At 38.2% G+C, this 23,555-nt stretch overlaps 1 protein-coding gene across 1 annotated transcript in view; it reads left to right on the forward strand.

The window, feature by feature from the left end:
- LOC101957045 (kinesin-like protein KIF28P) overlaps nt 1-23,555 on the forward strand; it is a 73,421-nt gene that overhangs the window by 10,924 nt on the left and 38,942 nt on the right. The window contains exons 2-3 of the mRNA XM_078024679.1: nt 8,793-8,987; nt 21,860-22,063. Coding sequence (XP_077880805.1) covers nt 8,793-8,987; nt 21,860-22,063 — 399 coding nt within the window. The remainder of the gene's footprint in view (nt 1-8,792; nt 8,988-21,859; nt 22,064-23,555) is intronic.

Below are 23,555 nucleotides of genomic sequence, written 5' to 3' on the forward strand. Positions count from 1 at the left end.
ACATGCAATTTCACTAGTTTTGACATGTATGAAACCAATACAATCAATATAAAAAGCATTTCCATTATTTTTTTTTAAATTTGAAATCATGCAGACTGTTTTCTGCATAATTTATTACATTAGAAATCAATCACCTTAAGATATCTATAACAACATCCCCACATGTCAACTATTTCAAAATTAAATGGTACACTTATAAATATCTCAGAGGCCAAGGAGAAAAGCACTAGAAAAGTAAATAGTGCTTTGAGCTAAGTGATAATAAAAAATGATAATAAAAGTTTAATCTATCAGGATCTCTGAGATGAAACAGTACTCAGATGAACATTTATAACTTAAAGTACTTTGACTCAATAAAAGCTAGAATAACAGTGAAATTATTTTCAAATTATGTAGTAGGAAGGAAAAAATAAAAAGAGAGAAATATATGGGATACAACTGAAATAATACAGGTAAATTTTGATAGAAAAATAAACAACTCTAATCAAGATAAAAGCAAGAAAACAAAAATTAATATCAATGGAAAGAGAGCTATCAATATAACCCTACAGATGCTAAAAAGGTATTAAGGTAAAATTACAATTGTGTGCCAACATATGTGATAGATTACATAGCATGGCCTATATTGGAGAAGGCTGCTGAGAATAAAGTGTATTCAGTCATTGATGGATGAAACATTCTATATATGTCTGTTAAGTCTAAATTATCAATTTTATTTTTTACTTCTATAGTTTATTTAGTTTTTGTTTGGAGGATCTATCCAGGGGTGACAGAGGTATGTTAAAGTTAGCCAGTATTATTGAGTTGTGTTATATTTGATTCTTGAAATTGAGAAGGGGTTGTTTGATGTACATTGACATTTCATTGTTTGCGGCATAAATATTTATTATTATTATTCCTTGTTGCTGTATAATTCCCTCAAGTACCATGAAATGGACTTCTTTGTCCCTTCTGATTAACTTTGACTTAAAGTCCACTTTATCTGATATGAGGATAGAAACCCCTGTTTTCATGATCCACATGAGTAATTATTTTTTTCTCCCATCCTTTCACCTTCAGTCTGTGCATGTCTTTGCCTATGAAGTGAGTCTCTTGGAGGCAGCATATTGTTGGGTCTTTTTTTAAATCCAATCTATCAGTCTGTGTCTTTTGATTGATGAATTTAGGCCATTAATGTCCAAGGTTATTTTTAAGATATGGTTTGTATTTCTGGTCATTTAGGTTTCCGTCTAGTTTTTAATTTGAGTTAGTTTCTCCTTTGATTGACTATTCCTTTAGTGTGGTTCCTCCCTTTGCTGGTTTTCACTGTTTTTTTTTTCATTTTGTCTTCATGGGATATATTGTTGAGAATGTTCTGTAGAGCAGGCTTTCCAGTTGCAAATTCTTTTAACTTTTGTTTATCATGGAAGGTTTTTTTTTCATCTTCAAATCTAAAGCTTAATTTTGCTGGATATGGGATTCTTGGTTGGCATCTATTTTCTTTCAGAGTTTCGTGTATATTATTCCAGGACCTCCCAGCTCTGAGGGTCTGCATTGAGAAATCAACTGAGATCTGAATTGGTTTCCCCTCTATGTAATCTGATATTTTTCTCTCAAAGCCTTTAAAATTCTATCCTTATTCTGTATGTTAGGCATTTTTATTATAATGTGACTTGAGGTGAGTCTGTTGTAATTTGTACAGTGGGGGTACTGTAAACCTCTTGATTTTCCATTTCATTCTTTAGGTCTGAAATTTCATTGAAAAGATTGTGCATTCCTTTGGTTTGTATCTCCATACCTTCTTCTATTCTGATAAATCTTAAATTTGGTCTTTTCATGTTATCTCATAGTTCTTGGAAGTTATGTCTATGGTTTCTTAACATTTTCTCTCTGTGGTCAACTCTATTTTCAAGATCATATATTTTGTCTCTATTGCCTGAGGTTCTGTCTTTCAAGTGGTCTAGTCTGTTGATGATGCTTTCTATTGAATTTTTACTTTGGTTTATTGTTTCCTTCATTTCAAGGATCTCTGTTTGCTTTTTTTTTCTCTCCCAGAATCTCCTATCTCTTTATTAAAGTGATCTTTTGCTACCTGTATTTGCTCTCTTACATCAACCTTTACTTCACAGATCAATTTAACTATGTACATTCTAAACTCCTTCTCTGACATTTCTTTCCACAGTGTTGTCAATGGATTCTGTTATTGGAGTATTTTGGTTTGTTTGGGACAATTTGTTCCCTTGCTTTTTTCATGTTGTGGCTTCTTCATGTTGTTTGTGTGTCCACCCATCTAACAGTATGATCCGAGGCAGTACAGTTTCTACCCTGTGGACTTATAGTGTCCCTGAAGATTTCCAGTACCGCCCTGTTTAGGGGGAGACAAATAATAACAACCAGTGTGAACAATATGGAGCATTAAACCAAGAAGTTCCTATTATGATGTCTACAATGTTAATTATTACTATAAACAGAAATGATACGATCAGTTCTTGCCTACAATAAAAATGGCAAGTTTGCAAAAGGGTTTATAATTTCAAATGGTGGACAGGGAGAGAACAGAAGTGATATAGGGTGTGAGATTATGAGAGAGGAGGGAAGAAGAAATAAAAAAAGGAAGAATGAAAGAACAATAGAGACTGGCTGTTAGCAGAAGAAAAGGAAAACAGGTGGGAGAAAAAAATAAATACATGTATAAAGTAAAAATTTTAAAAAATTAAAAATAAAAGAATACAAAACAAAATTAAAATAAACTAATCCTAATTCACAAAAAACTAAACCATGAAAAACAACTGGCTTCAAAAATGCTAGAAATGAGAAAAAACCAAATATGAATGTATATAAATGTCCATGTACCATTAAGGTCACAATGAAAAAGATAAAAAGAATTAAAATTTAAAAAAAAAAAAGATCTTGATGAAAAGTTAAAGAATTCTTTCCATTGGAGTTCAAAAGGTTCTCAGTTCCTCTTCTTAGCAGCTTTAGGTGGTGTTGTCAGGAGTGAAGCTCTAACCTCTGGATTTCTGGAGTGAGAGAGGTAATTCCATATGCAAAATTCCTGGAGGAATTTAGGGTTCAGGCTTAGGTGGGCCACAAGCTCTTTCCTGAAGGCCAATTGGTCTGGACATTTTAAATCAGTGCACCTCCAGCAAACAGTACTTGCTGGTCCAGGCTTTCAGCCAACCCAGGGGAGATCTCTGGGGTCCACTTATGTGATAGAGGACCCAATTCTTAGCCTTCTACATCATCTGCTGACCCCACATGTCCTGGTCTCAAGTTCAGTCTTCAAACAATCTCTCCCACCCCACTCTTCTGAGTTCCAGGCCAGATGCATCTCTCCCAGCAGGTCCTGCAAGTGATCAGATTGGAGTGGGAGGGGTAGAACTGGGTGGGGTTCCACGACCAGTTTCCCTTGTGGAAACCTCTAGAGAGAGGATTTGATTTTCTCTTGGTCACTTAAGCACACTCTGTGTCAAGCAGTGTGTGTTTACTGGGCCTGTATTTCGAACCTCAGAATTGCCAGGAATCAGCCCCCTCAGCTGCTGACCCCCTCCACAGTGCTGCAGAATGGTTCCTTCCTTTGTCCTCTGTACACTGCCTGGAGAGATGGTGGCTCCTTTCCCCACACATGTATATTGAATATCATGCAGCAAGTCTTTCAGGTTTGCCAGGCAGTGTCCTTGATCTCTAAATGATCCATACCCAGACCTGCCTTGGGCTTCCCAAAAATGTAGGTTCCTTTAATTCCCTTCTCTCTCCCTTTGCTCACAGGGAGAACCACTCTGGTTGGTGTTTCCAACCTCCTGAGTCCCAGATCTGCTTTGAATGTCCAGTTTTAAATTCCAGGGAATTGCCCCCACTCTTTTTTGTTCACCCACCTTGCTGAGAAGCTGCCTGTCTGCTTTCTTGGTTTCACTCCGCGGAGCGTCCAAGGCAAACGACCTCCTCTATTCTGCCATTTTGAAAACCTCTTCTGCCAGGGACTGTTACTGTCCAGCTTGTATTAGGCCAAGCCACATTCTACAGTCTTCATCTTTCAGGTTTGACTGTATCTTGGAGACCCAGGGCCTGAATATGTTTGGGAGGGCACCCTTAAGGGAGTGTCTCATGGAGGTTAGGATGGGGTCTGGCCCATGCTGGACAAAATGGATTGAGAAGGGTCCTCAAAGACTCTGACAGAGAGAAAAGCCAAAATCAAGAGGCATCCCCACAAGAATTTGGTTTCTCTAAGGTCAACAGGCAATCAGTGGGTGTCCCCAAAGAAAGCAAGTCATTGCCACCCAGTGGTCTGGGGGTTTCTCTCACCCAATACTGGGATTTGTCAGAGGAATAGTATCTGCAGAGAGAAACTGTGGCAGAGATTTCAGGAATCCAAGAGGGGAGTCACTCACCAAATTGGTGATGGCTGGTGGTGGATGAGAAGTCCATCAATGGGACTGGTCCTTACTGGAGCTGCAAGAGGGTGAGGTGGCAGAAAGAGAGAAAGTAAGTCTGGGATGAGGTCAAGAGAAGCCCAGAGGGCCACCCCTGGTGGGAACCTCAAACACCAGGCCCAGGTTTTGGCACCAAATTATAAGGAAAGAACTGAATGAAGGAAATCAAGAGAGAGGAGAGAAGCTCAACAGCAACACAGGTTTATTCAGGAAAAACCTGCAGAAAGGGGCCCACTGGAGACTAAGACCTGTCTTCCACTTATAGCCTGGGGTCTGAGGAAATGGGGGACTTTTTGCATTTGTGGTTGTTAAACCATGATGTAAAGAAAAGACCACCAACTCCAATTTTAAACAAATTAAAGCAAGCTTGTATTTTGTGTACACAAGGGAAGCTGATCAGTGGCTGACTCCCCTAACATGGGCTAGCGATCAGCAGCCCCAGCTCCCCAAGGAAGAGATTTTTATAGCTTAAAAAGTTGCAAAAGGCCGGGGTGAGGGGGGGTGGGGGTGTCTTGAGAAATTACAGCTAATAGGATTTTGACAAGCATAATACAAAAGCAGATAGTAGGTTAATGATCTAAGTGGCTCAACGTTTCAAGTTAGGGAGTAAATTCAGATTCCCAGCACCAGAATTTATGAGACACCACTGAGGTTTCAGAGAGGGTTGTTATCTGGTCAGGGAAAGCCAGGCACGGGCGAGTTCAAGTCCAGGGCAGGCATTCCAGGCAAGTTTAAAACATAGAAATATCGCCAGGCCAATTAGAAATCCTAATATTTTACAGAAAAGAGAAATGAACCTTTTATAACTTTTGACGAGATGGCTCCCGATCTTAAGAGGGAATTAGGCTGGGTTTATCAAAGTCTATTGCTGGGGGATTGTCAGTGAAGGGGCCTTTTGTTGTCACTGCCATTTTTTGAGCTGGTCATTCTTCCTTGTTGAACCAGGTGTTTTCAGGATTCCAGTCCCAGGTAACGATTTCTTTTCTTCGCCTGATGATGGAGTGTGGTTTGGAGTTTAAGGTCAGGCTGAGTCAGAGTGACTGTGAGGTAACTCTTGTTCTATGATGGAGGATATGGCATTGTTTGTTTCAAGTTCTACCTAACAGGTATATGAGGATTAGTTGGGGTAATAGTTTTTTTGTTGTTGTTGTTGGGTTTTTTTGTTTTTTTTTTTTGGTACCAGGGACTGAACCCAGGGGTGCTTAACCATTGAGCCACATCCCCAACCTTCTTTAATATTTTATTTAGAGACAGAGTCTTACTGAGTTGCTTAGGGCCTTGCAAAGTTGTTGAGGCTGGCTTTGAACTCGTGATCCTCCTGCCTCAGCATCCTGAGCAGCTGGGATTACAGGCATGCACCACAACACCCAGCCTCAAATATAGTTTTTTTTAAAAAAAATATATTTTTAGTTATAGATGGACAAAATACCTTTATTTTATTTGGTGTTGAGGAAGGAACCCAGTGCCTCACACATGCTAGGCAAGTACTCTACCCCTGAACCACAACCACTGCCCTCAAATACAGTTTTTGTGGTTTATTTTCTCCCCAGTGTGTGGGCTATACTCTCCTGTTACCTTGCGCACCTCAATTTTTTTTGAAACTGAAAATTTTAGATATTATATTGTAACAACTCTGATACCCAGAGTCTCCTCCCTCCTCTTTATGGCTTTTTTTGGGGGCATACCAAGGATTGAACTCAGGGGCACCTGACCACTGAGCCACATCCCCAGCCCTTTTTTGTATTTTATTTAGCTTAATGCCTCAGCTACAGTGAGGCTGGCTTTGAACTCCCAATCCTCCTGCTTCAGCCTCCCAAGCCAGTGGTATTACAGGCATTCATCGCCATGCCCAGCAGCTTGTTATTTTTATTTGCTTATTTATTGGTTTTAGTCACTGACTGGATTCTTTCAGTGAAGAGTCTATTAACCCCTCTCCAACTCTGCCAGCCATTTTGCCCTGGGAAGACACAGTTTGGGGTATACCCCAGTTACCTTGGGATAACAATGCTTTGGGTAGGGCTCTTCCTCTCAGTGACTGCTCCAGGAAGAGTTCAGTTCAGGCTGACAGCACTTCCATCCCTCATGGTACCTCGATAAGTGATGCCTCCTTTCCCTCACAGTATTTGCACCGTGGCAGCTGGTTGGATGAGTGACACATATCCTTTTCATGGTACCTTCAGACCCACACCAATCCCCACTCAGAGAGGAATTTCATCTTAGGCTGCAGAAGCAGTGATGTCATCTGCATCATCTTGTTTAGTTAAGCTTGTATGACCAGCATTCCAAGGAACAACTGTCCTGGAGTACATGCAAGACAGTCACTTTCTACAGATGACACTAACTTGCCCTAGTTCCCAGCATGCATAGAGGAAGCCAGTGTCCTCCAACAGAATCTGTAAATGGACTTTCTGGCTCGGGCTTGTTCTCACTGTTTCCTTAGTTTGGCTAGGTTTTGGGGAACAGAGGTGGGGGGGTATTCAGGGACATGGTGTTTCACTGTCCCATTTTGCAGGGACAATATGCATGCCCAACTGTTAAACTTCACTATTAACTATTGTTTCAACAGTGCCCTAGAACACACATTGCTTTACAAACTAACCAAATTCTGATGCCTTTGAAGGAACAGTTTCTGAGAACAGTGTGAGATATGTTTTCTGGCCCTCAGAAGGGAACTTTCCAGCTATTCTCTTCCCCAGTTCTCCCCTGGACACTAGAGGGCATACAATTTTCTTTCTTTGTGTCTTTCATCCCAACCTCTAGTATTCTCAAGAGCACCCCTAAGGTTGAATTTCTCCAAGCTTCTTTACCTCACAAAAGTTATTTTGGGAAGAAATGTTAGCCATCATGGGCTTTACAGCCTGTTTATTCTCCCAGGCAAAAATTCTCCAAGCAGGGCTCTGTGGGAATAAGAGAATTGCTTCGTAGTAACACCCAGCTCCAGAGGCTGAGCATTCTGTGGAGACAGAACAGCAATTTGAGCTCCTCTTAGCTTGTTCCCCCTGGTATGGAACCATGATCTCAGGTTTGGAAACAAGGGTGTCAGGACTCCCATAATCCCATAATCTATAGCTATAGCTAAAGTAGAGCCTCTTTCCTATGAGTAGGAGCTGGGCAGAAGAGGAAGTCCCCCCACCCCCATTCTAACCCAGGACTTAACCTCAGCAACAGGAAGATGGAGACAGAATGAGAAATGCTGATATTCTGATTTTCCTGGGAAGAAATAGATCCAACTGGTATCTGGAGCAGAGGCAGTCTTGTGTTTGGGGGTATAATAGTCTAGCATGGAGGCTCCATCTTGCTAAATGGGCAGCGAGAGGAGTAAATGTCTTGCTTCAAATACCACTGACTTTCATTTCCTACTGAATTGTTATGGTTTAGATATAACTTGTCCTCCAGAAGCTCATGTGTTAGACAACGTAAGAAGTTTTAGAGGTTAAATGATTGGGTTATGAGAGCCTTAACCTAATCATGGCATTAATCCACTTGAATGGATTAACTGGGTGGTGATTGTGGGCAGGTAGGGTGTGACTAGAGGAGGTGGGACATGGTGGGGGAGGGGTATACCTTTGGATATATATATTTTGTCCTTGGTGAGCAGAACTTGGTCTCTTTGCTCCCTTGTTGCCATGTCCTGAGCTGCTTTCCTCTCTTGTCACATCCTTCCACTTCGATGTTCTGCCTCACCTTGGGCCCAGAGCAGTGAGTTGGTCATTTATGGATAGAGACCTCTGCCACTGTGAGCCAAATAAACGTTTCTATCCTCTAAGGCAGTTAGTGTCAGGTCTTTTGATCGCGGCGAAAAAGCTGACTAAAACAGAAATGGGTACCAGGAGGGCGGCCCTTCACTATGACTAACCTGACCATGTGGTTCAGAAGCTCTTGGAAATGAGGAATCAAACTTTCCTCTTCTAAAATTGTTCTCATCGGGTCTTAGGCCACAGGGACACAAAAACTGACTAAAACATGAATTTTGGTAGATTTTATTGAGAATGCATGTTCATTCATTTATTGTTCACCCATAGGACCATTTCCAAAGACTTTAAATGGTATTTTTTTTACATTTTAATTTTTTTCTAACACAGTTCCATTAAAACTAAGAAAAAAATTAAAATGTTATAGTTATTGCTATTTGTGTAGTTAGGTGTTAAAGATCCAACTATTCTCAGAACATTAATATAACTAGACACACGCCTTTTGAAAATTTGGAGGGAGTACGGAACAACTGTTTGTCATAACAGCTGCTAAGAATAACACAGAGGAAAAAAAAAAAGGAATGGTAAGTTCCTGGTTTATTTTCCTGCTAGATATAAAGACTTACAAAATGATTAACTTAGATAACAAAGAAAACTTATCATTGATTGTGAATTTGCACTTTGATTATAGAGAGAGAAGAACTTTGGGAGCAAATGTGTGGTTTCCATGCATTCCAGGACCACCATCACTGTCCAAGACCCTAAGAACCCAGAACATGTGAAGACGTTCACTTTTGACCTGGCATATTGGTCTCACAGTGGATTTCAAAAGGATAAAGATGGTGTCCTTATTTCAGCTGATCCTACAAGTAAATTTGCAGGCCAGGTAAACTCCTTTAAGACAATGTCAATGGTAGAAGTGTTTTTTTTTAAAAGAACATGTTTCGCTTCGTTTTGTTTTCTGGTGGACGGTTAGACTGTGAGCACTACAATAATTTTTATGAAAGCATAAATAAGTGATTCTGTGTAAGATTTTTATTTTAAAGTTTATTCTTTTTATTGCAAGATGAACATGAGGGCCTAGAAATGCGCTATTGCCTAAATATTTTTTAGACATTCAAATCTGTTAACTTGCTAATATATTGATATAATTTTTAAAAAATTACATTTTGCCTCTCTGAGCTAAGCAAAATAAGGGAAACTTGTAAGGCACTCAGTTTAACAACTGAGTCACATCCCCAGCCCTATTTATTTATTTTATTTATTTATTTTGAGACAGGGCCTCACTAAATTGCTGAGACTGGCTTTGAACTCACAATCTTCCTGCCCCAGCCTCCCGGGTGCTACACATTGTTCTGTCCTAAAGATGCTCACAGATTCATTTGTGGAGAAGGCAAATAAATGCATTCAAAAGTTTCAAGATCTGTGATAAGAATATATATATGGAATATGGGATATAATAGGGTACAAAGGAAAGGTTATTTTTTCTGGACAGAGGATATGGTGGCGGGTTATTAAAAATATTTTTGGGCTGAGTTTGCAAGACACATTCTGAGGAATGCTTCAGAAAAAGTGAGGGAAGGGAAAAGGAACAGAGCCTTGGCAACCTGTGGGGACTATTTCAAGCATACTGTAACTGGAATTACCTAAGGAAGGAGGGCCCTTCCCTCCAAACCTTATCATTACATCAGCAGAGGTTCAAAACCCCATTGATAAAAATTAGAAAGTATTACAACAAAACAACTGCAAAGCTCAGACTCTAAGAATAAGGGGTCTCTATTAAACTCAAAGACAACAGAGGAGAAAAAACAAAGACATTAAGCCACGCATGGTGGTGCAGGCCTGAAATCCCAGCGGCTCAGGAGGCTGACACAGGAGGGTTGAAAGTTCAAAGCCAGCCTCAGTGAAAGTGAAGGCACAAAGTAACTCAGTGAGACCCTGTCTCTAAATAAAATACAAAATAGGGCTGGGGATGTGGCTCAGTGGTTTAGCACTTCTAGGTCCAATCCCCAATCCCCCCCACCCCCCAAAAGCACCTGTATTTTACATTCAGGAAACACAACTAAATGCTTTGGAAGAAAAAGCTCAGTCAACAGTAGTTACCTTATATGAGAGACTCATAGGTCTTGTGTGTGGGGGAAAAAACTTTCATTCTACATCCCATGTTGTGCTATATTTATTTTTTGCCATATTCATATTTTAGTTTACTGTAAAATTTTCAGTGTTTGCAAAGACCAAGTAAGTTTTTTTTTCCCTTTGGATCACCTCCCAGTAAAAAAAATTAAAAACGTTTTATTAAAAAAATTTAATATTACCAAATGCATCAAAGAGCCTAAGAAGAGAATGATGGGTTAACAGGTCAAAACCTGAGAGGAGCCTGGCGCCATGGCGACACCTGTAATCCCAGCAGCTTGGGAGGCCAAGGCAGGAGGATTGTGAGTTCAAAGCCAGCCTCAGCAAAAGCAAGGTGCTAAGCAACTCATTGAGACCCTATATTAAAATACAAAATAGAAGGGAGGGGGATAGGAAAGATAGCAGAATACAACAGTCACTAGTATGGCAATATGTAAAAACGTGGATGTGTAACCGATGTGATTCTGCAATCTGTATATGGGGTAAAAATGGGAGTTCATAACCCACTTGAATCAAATGTATGAAATATGATATGTCAAGAGCTTTGTAATGTTTTGAACAACCAATAAAAAAAAGGAAAAAAAATACAAAATAGAGCTGGAGATGTGGCTCAGTGGTTGAGTGCCCCTGAGTTCAATCCCTGATACTCCTGCCCCCCAAAAAATGATAACTGAAGTTTTTCCAAATTTGATGGAAGCTATAAACCACAGATCCACAAAGCTTAATTTTGAGTCCTAAGTAGAATAAGTAGGTAGAAAGTCATAATGAGTTCTATTTTAATTAAATTGCCATAATCCAGTGATAAAGTGAAAAATCTTAAAAACAACAAGAGAAAAAAGAGAAACAGGAAGAATGGCAGCAGCTATATCATCAGAATTAGGTAAGCCAGAAATCAGTAGAGTGACATCTTCAAGTATGGAAACAAACAAACAAGTTTGAACCTAGGATTCTATACTCAACAAAATTATGTTTTTTTCCTAATTTTTAATTTATTTAAAAGACAACTGACAGCTGACTGTGGTGGTGCATACTTGTAATCTCAGCTGCTCAGGAGACTGAAGCAGGAGGATTGCAAGTTCGAGCCTAGCCTCAGCAAGTTAGCAAGACCCTGTCTCAAATTGAAAAATAAAAAAGGCCATGGATATAGCTCAGTGGTAGAGCATCCCTGGGTTCGATCTCAGGTACTACAATTGATCAGTCAATCAACCAACCAATTAACTGTCAACACAAAATAATAGCAATGGGGTTTATAACATATATAGAAATCAGCTATGACAATTACACCCAAAAATGAGAGGTAGTAGAGTACATTATTTTGAGATTTTTACCCTATATGTGAAGTGATATAGTATCTGAAGCTAGGATATTTTAAGTTGAAGAAATAGATCGTGACCCTAGAGCACTGGATCTCAAACTTTTTAATTCATGATTCTTTTTTACATTTTAAAAATGTTTTAGGACTCCCAAAAGGCCTTTCTCTTTGTGGGTTATATCTATCACCATTTATAGCATCTGGGTCGAATGTCATCTCACAGAAGCCATGTCTCTTCAGAACCTCAGAATGTGACCTTATTGGGAAACAGGGTCAGTGCAGATGTAATTAAGATGAGGACATACCCAGTATGGTAGGCTCTTAATCCTAAATGATTGTGTCCTTAAAAGGACAAGTGGGTGACTCAGGCACATAAACAGAGGACCAAGTGAAGACAGGGATTGGCATGACACAGCTGCAGGCACAGGAATGGCAAAGGCTCCACCAAAATTCATGGGGGAGGCTTGGAACAGCTCCTCTCTAAGACATTCTAGAAGGAATCAACCCTCCCAACATCTGGATTTCAGAGTTTCAGCTTCCAGAATATTTTTCCGGTGCGGGGGGGTACCAGGGATTAAACTCAGGACACTCCACCACTGAGCCACATCCCCAGCCCTATTTTGTATTTTATTTAGAGACAGGGTCTCACTGAGTTACTTGTACTTCACTTTTGCTGAGGTTGGCTTCAAACTCATGATCCTCCTGCCTCAGCTTCCTGAGCTGCTGGGATTAGAGGCATATGCCACTGTGCCTGGCTAGCTTCCAGAACTTGAGAGAATAAATTTTGATGTTTTAAGCCACCCAGTTGAGCCACTTTGTGACGATGGCCCTAGGATAGGACTATGTGGAGAAAAAATTTTTAAAATATCTATTAATCAAAACATAAAAATTCCATTATTAGTTAACATAATAATGTGTAAAATAACATTTTCATGAAAAATATTTTTTTAATCCAAAACAATACAGAAGAAGGCAGCATTGCTTTACATTTTTCCAAATCTCTATAATGCTTGGCTTCATAAAAGACAGCTGGATTCTCCATTTTACATGTAATCTCCTACAACACCACATGCCATGCAGCCCCTGGAAAGTTCCACTGTACCCTCCAATCTACACTCGTGAGAGAATGCCAACATGAATATGATAATAAAAATCTCAATTCACAAACCCCTGAGAGGATCTCATACATCCCAGGATATTTCTTCAGATCTGCTGCCCTAGAGTGATCAATGAAAAATAAACCAGGGGCTGGGGTTGTGGCTCAGCGGTAGAGCGCTTGCCTCGCACGTGTAAGGCACTGGGTGTGATCCTCAGCACCACATAAAAACAAAAATAAACAAAAGTATGTGTCCCTCTACAACCAAACGTGTGTGTGTGTGTGTGTGTGTGTGTGTGTGTGTGTATGTGTATGAGTGTATGTATGTACATATATATACATATACATATATATAAAATAAAACAGAAATATAACTAACTAATGTGCCACAGTCCGGCTGCAGCAAAATAATGGGGGGGGGGTGACGAGGAACTTGTGTAGATCGATATAGCAGGAGTGGGAGCCGTTTATTGCAGGACAGGAGCGGTATATATACATTCCACACAGCTTATCTTAATTAACATAAACTAGATACAGCAGTCAACCAATAAGGAATCTCCACACTTAATGGCTCTGTGGCGTTACTTCACAAACCACTCCCTCTGGCAAAATGCCAGGCGCCATCCTGACTTGTTTGCAGACCCTAACACTAATGAGTCAACTGTTGGAAAATATAATTATGAAACACTCTCAATCCAAAGCATGGTGGGAAAAGAGTGGGGTGGGGAGAGAATATGGGGTGAGTAGAATATTATATCAAGATAGTAGATTTAACGCCAACCGTCTAAATTATTACAATAAAAATAAATAGTCCAAACATGCCAATTAGGAGGCAAGGGTTGTTAGATCAGATAGAAAAAGAAGGATCTAATAATATCTGCCTACAAGAAACCTGATTTAAATAATAAAGAAAGAAAGAGATATGTACCATGCAAACACTAAGAAACACAATGAGGCTCTCTCCCTCTGGGCGTGGCCCACTTTCTCCCTTGAATACCTCTTCCTTGTTTTATAGCAGAAGTGTCTGTCTTGAGATCGCCCCCATCCTCTCTTGATATGTATCAACTTTCCTAAATACTCCTGTTTACCCTTTGTCTGGAGCAGGCTGAAATGCTTTTCTGTCACATATACCAGGAACCCTGCTGGTCCTATGGGAACGACTTGGACCCTTCTTCAGAGACCTGTCTCCTCCCAGGACACTACAGTGGTTCTATTGGCATGGAAATATAGATGAGAGGATTCACATATGAGAGAAACCCTGCAATTCTTATTTTCTGAGTCTGGCTTAAAAAATTTTTTTATTTTAAATTTGTAGATGGACAGCATGCCTTCATTTTGTGTGTTTATTTTTATGTGGTGCTAATGACTGAATCCAGTGCTCTGCCACTGAGCTCCAGCTCCAGCCCCCTGGCTTTTGTATGATTTCCAGTTCCATCTATGTTCCTGCAAATGACATGATTTTGTTCTTTATGACTGCATAATACTCCATTGTGTGTGTGTGTGTGTGTGTGTGTGTGTGTTTCACATTTTCTTCATTCATTAATCCATAATTTGGCACCTAGGTCGATTCTATAACTTGACTACTGTGAATTGTCCCACAAGAAATATAGATAAGTAACAGGGTCCCCTTCGTGCTTTGAATATAACACTTGCTGTCTGCCACTGGCTTATTTGAAAACACATTCTTTTTTCCCTTCCTCTTCTCCATTTCTCAGCTGTGGGAGAGGGAAGATGAACCTTCTTTTCATCCTAATTTATCTATCCTTTGACTCATGGACCACAGGAGTGAGGGAATCTGGACTTCAGGGCTGTCGTCTGCAGGTCTGAGAAATGGCTCTCTCAAGACTACAAATGATTCATGACTCCTGCCATGGCATAGCAGGAATATGGCCTTCGAATCCCTTCTTGAAAGGCCTTCTGTTTCCCCTGGCAGCGAGAACCACAGCCTTTGGCACAGGAGACCCCTGTGTTTCTCCTTTGCTAGCAAAGCAACAAAACTTCTTTTTCCTTTTTCTTAAAAAAAAAAAAAGAAAGTAAAGAAAAGAAAGAAAGAAAAAAAAAGGAGACGCTACATTTACACCACACAAAATGGACTGCAGAACAAAAATGTTTCATGATGTTAAAGGTACCGTCTCTTTAAGAAGACATAATTACTCTCATGGGTGGGTACCCAATAACTGAACTTCAAAGTACATGAAACAAAAAACCCTGAAAGTGGAAAGAGGAATAGACAAACCTATGATGATGTTTGGTGATTTCATACTCCTATCCTAGTAATTGATTTTTTAAAAACCCCAAATCAGTAAAATTAGAGAGGACTGGAACAACACTGTGAATCTATTTGCTGATTACAGACCTCCTGCCACACCCCTTCACAGCAGCACACATTCTTTTCTTCTCCCACCTTCTTCCTTTTCCTTCTCCCTTCCTTTCTGTACTGGGGATTGAACCTAGGGGTGCTTTGCCACGGAGCTACATGTCCAGCCCTTTTCATTTTTATTTTGAGACAGGATCTCACTAAGTTCCCGAGGACTATAACTAGAGATCCTCCTGCCTCAGCCTCCCAAATCACTGGGGTTACAGGTGTGTGTCACTGTACCCAATCATACACACTCTTTAAGCACATATGCAACATTGATCACCACAGGTCATATTCCAGATCATAAAACTGGTCTCAATAAAAGATGACTGAAGTCACAAAAATATATTCTCTGACCACAATAGAATTAAACTAGAGCTGGGAGCGGTGGCACACGCCTGTAATCCCAGCTGTTTGGGAGGCTGAGGCAGGAGGATTGCAAGTTCAAAGCCAGCCTTAGCAACAAGGAGGAGCTAAGCAACTCAGTGAGACCCCTGTTTAATAAAATAAAATTCAAAATAGGACTGGAGATGTAGCTCAGTGGTCGAGTGCCCCTGAGTTTAATCCCTGGTAACCTATCTCCCGAAAGAAGTAACAGAAATACATTTGGAAAATTCACAATGACTTGGGAAATGATAAATATTCTATCCATAGTTCAAGAAAGAAATCATAAGGAAAATTTTTGTGGGTTAAATGTGCTGCTCCAAATCACGTGTTGACAATGTTCTCCCCAATCCTGAGTGTTGAGAGGTGAGAATTTTTTTTTTTTTTTTGGTGGTTCAGGGGACTGAACCTTGTGCATGCAAGGGAAGCACTCTACCAACTGAGCTCTATCCCCAGCCCCAAGTAAGTTGGAATTTTAAGAAATGATTGGTCATGAGGGCAAAGCCTAATGGAATATTGTCATTATTGTGAAAGTGGGTTCCTTACTAAGGGAAGCTCCACTCACTTTCTTCTCTCTTTGTTTTCAGAATTTATCATTTTTTAATCTTTTGTAACTTCCATTTTTAATATAATGAAATATTCATTAACTGTTAACTGTACATTAAATGAAAAAATATTTTTAACAAAATTTTGTTCAAAGCATTAGGAAATAATATTCAAAAGAGAGAAATTATCAGACTATAACAATGCTGCATAGATAGTACTATACAAATTCCTGGAGGTTAATTTATTTCTTAACTAAAACTTCAATTTTCAAGTCACCAATAGAAAATGGAAGAGGAATTATTTCTTCTCTGAGTCTGGAAAAATGCCTTCCAAGGTGAGAAGTTACACCATTATCTCCCAATTTAATTATATTCCCCTCCTGTTATTTCCCAAATATGAAAATTTAGAATACAAGGATTATTGGAAGGGAATAAGTGAATTACCTCTTAGTAGACACTGTGATCCGTGCCTACTTTACTCAGAGAAAACAGTCAATTATGTTAAATTACAGCCACACCAGTATGTGTAACTAAAATTGCCAATATGAATATTTTTATATCATACATTACACATATACAAGCAAAAAAAAAAAAGATTTGTTTCCTATCTTCAGTAGAGGGGGGAAAAAGCATTATCACTAATGGGGACTTGAAAAAAATTGTTTCATGGCACAGCATTGACTTCATAGAGATCAAAATCTTTTCTGAATGCTTAATATAGAATCAGTTCATGAGAAATTGCTAAAATTTCTTTCATAGGAGTACTTTTTGAAAAGGAAGATAATTTATTTAGAAGGAATGTGTAGCTGAAACACTGTTTATTAAGAAAACATTAAGTTACCCTGTGAAAGACTCTTAAAATACCAATGTTTTCAGACACCATCACCAATGCATGAAGGCTCTTATCTTTCATGGTTACCTACATAAAGGATGTTTGGATCTATAAAGTATGTGGGTCTCTCTACTTCACTGATATTGGTCGCCACCAAGACATCTGAATGTGATAGAATATAAGCAAATTTACAATTATTTTTGGCAGGCATTTTAATTTTTCTAAGAAGAATTTATAGTTCTTCAAATGATCATAGATTCAGACATACTGTTTACAAAAAACAATCTTCTGCTAGTCAGTAGTTTTCTTAAAATAGTAAATAAATTTGTCTGGTTTACATTCTCTAATGTTTGCTTGGAAAATAAGGCATTGGTGATTCATTGGCCATTGCAAAGCATAGACACCTGTCTTCCTTCTACTTAGAGGCAAATGCAAACATTCCTGAATGTACAATGGTATACTTTAACATCCTTTATACATTTACAGAGTCAGCATTTATGAGTCCTTATGTACTTTTAGTATGTAATAATGCCTATTCCCGACACTGTACATATCCATAATTACTTGAGAAAATACAAAGTGAGAGCAGCCACAGAAGTAGCAAAAAATTTTCCACAAATGAAAATACAGTATACAAAAATGGCCAGTTAGTGATAATTGGTAATATGAACTCTCAATAATACCCTGTTCTTAGGTCCAAATTACGATTTGACAAGTTCAAAGCCTTGTCTTTTCCCAGCACAGTAAGAAGAAGCCAACTCATTTTTAATATTTTCAAGCATCTGAAACAAGTTTTGCAGATCCACAAACATAACCAATTGGCCAAATGCACTAATGGATATGTAACATGAGGAACTACTTTTCCTCTCTCTTGCTCTTGTCCTCTCTCACTTTCCACAATAAGATAATGCATCAAGAAGGCTTTTGCCAGATGCTGGGCCACTGACCTTGGACTTCCCAACCTCTAGAATTGTGAGTCAATATATGTCTTAAAACTTACCCAGTCTGAGATGGTCTGTTTTAGTATCACAAATCAAGCTAGGATAGAAATCAGAAAACATCTTAAGCAGAATGAAAACCAGAACATCTGTCACAATGTATCGGATGCATCTAAAACAGAACTTTGAAGAAATTGGATAGCATTAAAACTTTTATTAGAGGAGAAGATCTTAAAATCAATATTGTAAGCTTCCACCTAAGAACTTAGGGGGAAAAACAATAAATTAAACACAAAATAAGTACAGAAGTAAGAAAGATAAAAGCAATAACAAATGCAATGTAAAACAATATAGGAAAAATCAGTGAAATAGAAATTTGGTACAAAAAGATCAATTTATAAATATCTAGCCAAATTTTCCAAAAATATACAAAGAATGAAAATCAGAAATGAAAGAGACACCTTGATTTATTTTTCTTTTTAAATAAAGTTATAAGAATTTATTATATATTTTAGATACTTTATTAGATATTTGTTTTGCAAATATTTTCTTTCTTGGTGGCTTGCCTTTTAATTTATTGTTTTCATAACAAAGGCTTACTTAAGGGGCTGGGGATGTGGCTCAAGCGGTAGCGTGCTCGCCTGGCATGCATGCAGCCCCGGTTCAATCCTCAGCACCACATACAAACAAAGATGTTGTGTACACCGAAAACTAAAAAAAAAAAAAAAAAAAAAAAAAAAAAATTAAAAAATTCTCTCTCTCTCTCTCTCTCTCTCTCTCTCTCTCTCTCTCTCTCTCTCTTAAAAAAAAGGCTTACTTAACAAAACATTTCTTTATTTTTTTTGCACCCTTAGGCCCCTTAGGCATTTTTGCCAGTCCTAGGATTACAATAATTTTTCTCTTTTTTTTTCTATAGAGGATTTATAATTTTAACTCTAACAGTGAGGTGTATGATCCATTTTAAGCTGATTTTATAAAGTATGAAGAAATGATTTTACTTTGGCCTACCATATGAATATCCAGGATCTTTGGTGCTATTTGTTGAAAAGTACCTTGTCACCTGTATTAGTTTGCTAGGGCTGCCATAACAAATCATAGTAATGCATTGCTTAACAACAGGGATATACTATAAACAAGTGTCATTAGGTGATTTTTTTTATTGTGCAAACATCATAGAATGAATTTACCCAAATCTAGACAGTAAATTACTCTACTGAAATGTTTTTTATTTTTATTGTTTTGCTCTGGGGATTGAACCCAGGGCTTGCACATGCTAAGCAAGTGTTCTACCACTGAGCTATATTCCTAGAACCTTTTTAAATTTTATTTTGAAATAGGGTCTCAAAATATTCCACTTCATTATTCCTTAGGGAAATGCAAACTAATACTCATAAAGCAGTAGTATACGTCCAAGAGAATGACAAAAATTAAAAACTGACAATACTAAGTGTTGACATGCATGTGGAACACCTGGAACACTCATACAGTGTTCATGGACATGCAAAATTGTTTAGTTATTTTGGAAAATAAAGTGTTTCCAAATTTAAGCATACACTTAATCATACAACCCTAGGAGAAAAAAATATTTCCTCACATATAACTGTATGCAAATGTCCATGGCAGCTTTATATATAATGATTACAAACTGGAAACAACTCAAATTTCCACCAACTTGTGAATGAATAAGGTCATGATGTATTTATAAAGTAGAATACAATTCAGCAATAAAAAGAAAACACTGATTACATGAAACAATATGGATGAATCTCAAAAGCAACATACTAAATGAAAGAAATCAAATACATGAGACTGTATTTACTATACAACTCCACTTCTATGGAAATTATATATATTAAAGTATATATATATAAATTATATATATATTAAATTATATATATGTATGTATATATATATAAAAGTAAATTAGTAGTGGTCAGTGGCCTCTGGTGGGAGGAGGTACCTGGCTGCAGAGTAACACAAGGGGATTCTTGGAGAGATTAAAATGAAACAAAATATCTTGTTTGTAGTGATGGTCACATGGCCCACTACATATGTTAAAATTCATCAAATGGTATACTTAAAATGGATGACTCAGTGAATATTAACAATAATTAGTTTCAAAAGACTTTAAGAATTGTACTATAAGGAAACCTGTCAACTTCTCCTATCCCAAAGTGAGTTTTTGTTGAGCACCTACTAAAATATTGTAGAATTTTTGTTTCATGTGTCTATTGGAAATGATCTGCAAAGGACCATGTGTTGGAGGCTTGGTCCCCAGCCTGTGGAGCTCTTGGGAGGTGGTGGAACCTTCGAAGTTGGGACATAGAGGGTGTGTGCTTAAGGGGCTATTGGAACTCTAACACCTTCCTCTCCCTGTTTGCTTCTTGGCTGCCATGAAGTGAACAGGCCTCCCCTGCCATGTACTTCTGCCATGAGCCCAAAGTAATTATATCAATCGACCATGGTCTGAAACTGTGAGCAAAACAAACCTTTCCTTCTTATAAATTGATTATCTCAGGTATTTTGTTGCATTGGTAGAAAACTGGCTAACACAATGAAGTGTAGTGTAAGACAATATTTCCTATATTTGATTATCAATGGTGGATGGGAAGAAATTAGAAATGTAGTGCTGAGAAGGAAATACAGCAAAACCTAGTAAGGTTTAGTGATCCGAGATTTGGCTAAAGTAGACAGCCATTATAAAAATATATTTTTCTGGTAAAAGTATGGTCACAGCCTTCTGGTAAACTATAGATCAAATTCTACATTTCAGGCCTGAAGCTCCACTGACTTTTCAATTTCTTTCTTATGGAAAACAAATATTATAGGAAAACTGATTATTGTCTATTGTCCTTATGAAAATCACACCAAGCTGATATGTACATATTTCTCAGAAATAAAAGTTATATGAATTTTTTCTAGTAAATATATTAATAAATGTAGCATATTATTCTTACTTCCTGTTTTATTTTTGGCATTAGATGAGAGGGAGAAATGTACCCTTTAAAAGAGCCTCAAATAAGAGAACTGTTGCTAGCAATGGCTATACCCCAGATAACAAAAAGAGCCAGACCACATGCCCTCTTATAAGCAATTGTGACACAGGTATCTTTCACTTAAATTTTTTTTAAAAGGTATATATATTAATCAGCTTTCTGAGCTATAACAAACACCGAAGATAATCAACTCATGAGAAGAAAAGGTTTATTTTGGCTTATAATTTTAGAAGTTTCAATCCATTGATCAGTTGGGCCCATTACTTTTGCATCTGTGGCTAGTACATCACGACAGGGAGCATGTGGCAGAACAAAGCCTCTCACCTCACAGCCAGAATGCAAAAGAGAGAAAGAGAGAAAGGCTCCCAGAATTCTTCTAGAGGGTATCCCCCAATGATCCGAAACCTCCCATTAAGCCTCATCTTGTTTTTTATTTTTTATTTTTTTGCAGCATTGGAGGAATGAACCCAGGGCCTCACATATGCTAAGCAAGTGCTCTACCACTGAGCTGCATGCCCAGCTCTAGGCTCCACTTCTTCAAGGTTACACCTTCCAATAGCACCAAGCCTCTAACACATGTGCCTTTGGGTGACTTGCAAGATCCAAAAGATATAATGTGTGTGTGTTTCTGTGTGTGTGGGTATTCATGCATGCGTGTGCGCCGGAGAAATGCTTCAGAACCACTGGGTCTGGTGAAAAGAGAGTTCACCCATAGAAAGCTAAAATTAGTCTGGGTTAACTTTGTGATGTTATTATTTGGGTTACACAATAAAGAAATAGAAAATGCTTTGACTGGTCTGGGTCCCTTGAAATTTTTTGTCTAATTGCCCAATTTTAAAGACATAGCCTATCTTTTGTAAAGACTATAAAATAGACAAAGTAATTACTGGTGGGTATGAGCTAGTTCAAGGTATACCAGTTGTAGCTCATGGATGTGAATGTGCAGTGTCTTCCAAACCTACAAGCTCTTTTTGGTTTCCAATTTTACTTCTTCTGGCTCTAAGCGTCTGAGTTGTGTTTCAGTCGATCATATACTAATTAAGGTGGAGTTAATTAAAACCAGAATATTTATTAGGCCTTAGGAGCACTGTGAAAAGAAGGAATGTATAAGTAAATATCCTGCAAACCATAATGCTGACTGACACCTTTGATCCTCTTTCCAGAGAGATGTTTTCCATGATATCGGGAGGGGAATCCTGGACAGTGCATGGCAAGGCTACAATGCTACTCTCTTGGCCTATGGTCAGACTGGCTCTGGAAAAAGCTACTCCATGATTGGATTTGGTGCAAACAAGGGTATTATTCCAAGTGTGTGTGAAGAACTCTTTCAAGCAATTGAGAATCAGGGGAGAAATCAAGAATACCAGGTATGCATTATTCTAGAATACCTTCTTTGAATAATGGCTTTTTTTTTTCATTTTGAACACCTTCCCCAAATGAAAGTTTTTAGCATTTCTATTTTAAGATAGTGCATTTTGTGTGTGTGTGTGTGTGTGTGTGTGTGTGTGTGTGTGTGTGTGTGTGTTTGTGCTGGGGTAGTTTTACAGCTAAGCTACATACCCATCCCCAAGGACATGTATTTAAAAAACACTGGGTGTCGTAGAAGCAGACAGAATTGCTAACACTAATAAGGGGTTACTCTTGAGGTTGAATCAACCTTAGCTGATTCAAGTCTATAGTTCCCTTTGCTCTTCTCTTCCACCAGAGTAGTGGCTGTGGTCTCCTCTTATTTGCTTTTATTATTTATTTTGAGGCTAGGATGGAACCCAAGGTCTCCTTCATGTAAAGCACTTGCTCTGCCACTAAGTTACATCTCCAGCCCCCAAGATGTGACTTTGTTGTTTACTTGTCCCATATAACTTCTTACTTGACCTGGCATAGAAGATCCAATACTAAATTTTAGATTCACTGAAGCTTGGTGACATTTTCAAGGTGCAGTATAACTAGTACCGTGATCAAATTTAAAACATGATAGCAAAACATCAACAAATACCTGTATTCATAGTCTGTGTTTCTGCTTTGTCTAAATGGCAGAAGAGATTAAATTGGTGTTATGAAAATTCAATATTGCATCCTTTTTTATCTTAATTACTCTTCTGAATTTAAATGTAATGTTCAAGTTAGAAAATAGGTTACTCATAATCTCTTCAATCCAACTAAATAGCATTAACATTTCAGTGTCTCCAATTTTTTTAATTAAAAGTATTTGAAAATAATGCAAGTATAGTTTAAGAACTCAAATACTCAAGAGAAAGGAAAGTATATGTCCATATAATATTTTTTTGTACCTGGAGTTTCTTTACCACTGAGCCACATCTCTAGCAAACCTAAAATTTTTAAAATTTTTTTATTTTAAGACAGGATCTTGCTAAGTTACTCAGGGCCTCATTAAGTTGCTGAGGCTGGCTTTGTACTTGCGATCCTCCTTCCTCAGCCTTCCAACCATTGGGATTATAGGTATGTGCCACCACACCCAGCTCCAAATAAAATTTTGAACTTAAATATTGTATAGCACTATATTCACAATTGCCCCAAAGTGGAAATAACCCAAATGTTCATCAGATTATGAATAGATGAATAAAATGTATCTTCACACAATGCATATTATCCAGCTTTAAAAAAGGACATTCTAATGCTTATTACAATAAGGACAACTCTTGAAAATATTATGGTAAGGGAAAAAAACACAAAGTTTTGATTATATTTTTATGAAATGGCCAGAAACAGAAAGTCTCTGCAGGAAGAAAGAAGACTAGAGGTTCCTAGGGGTGGGTCGGGGAGGGGAGACAGCAGAAAATGGGAAATGGTGGTGAAGGACTTCATTGTGGATACTGGAGGAGGGCAAATTCTAAATATAGG

This window comes from Ictidomys tridecemlineatus, chromosome 10 (assembly GCF_052094955.1).
Source record: "Ictidomys tridecemlineatus isolate mIctTri1 chromosome 10, mIctTri1.hap1, whole genome shotgun sequence".
NCBI lineage: Eukaryota > Metazoa > Chordata > Mammalia > Rodentia > Sciuridae > Ictidomys > Ictidomys tridecemlineatus.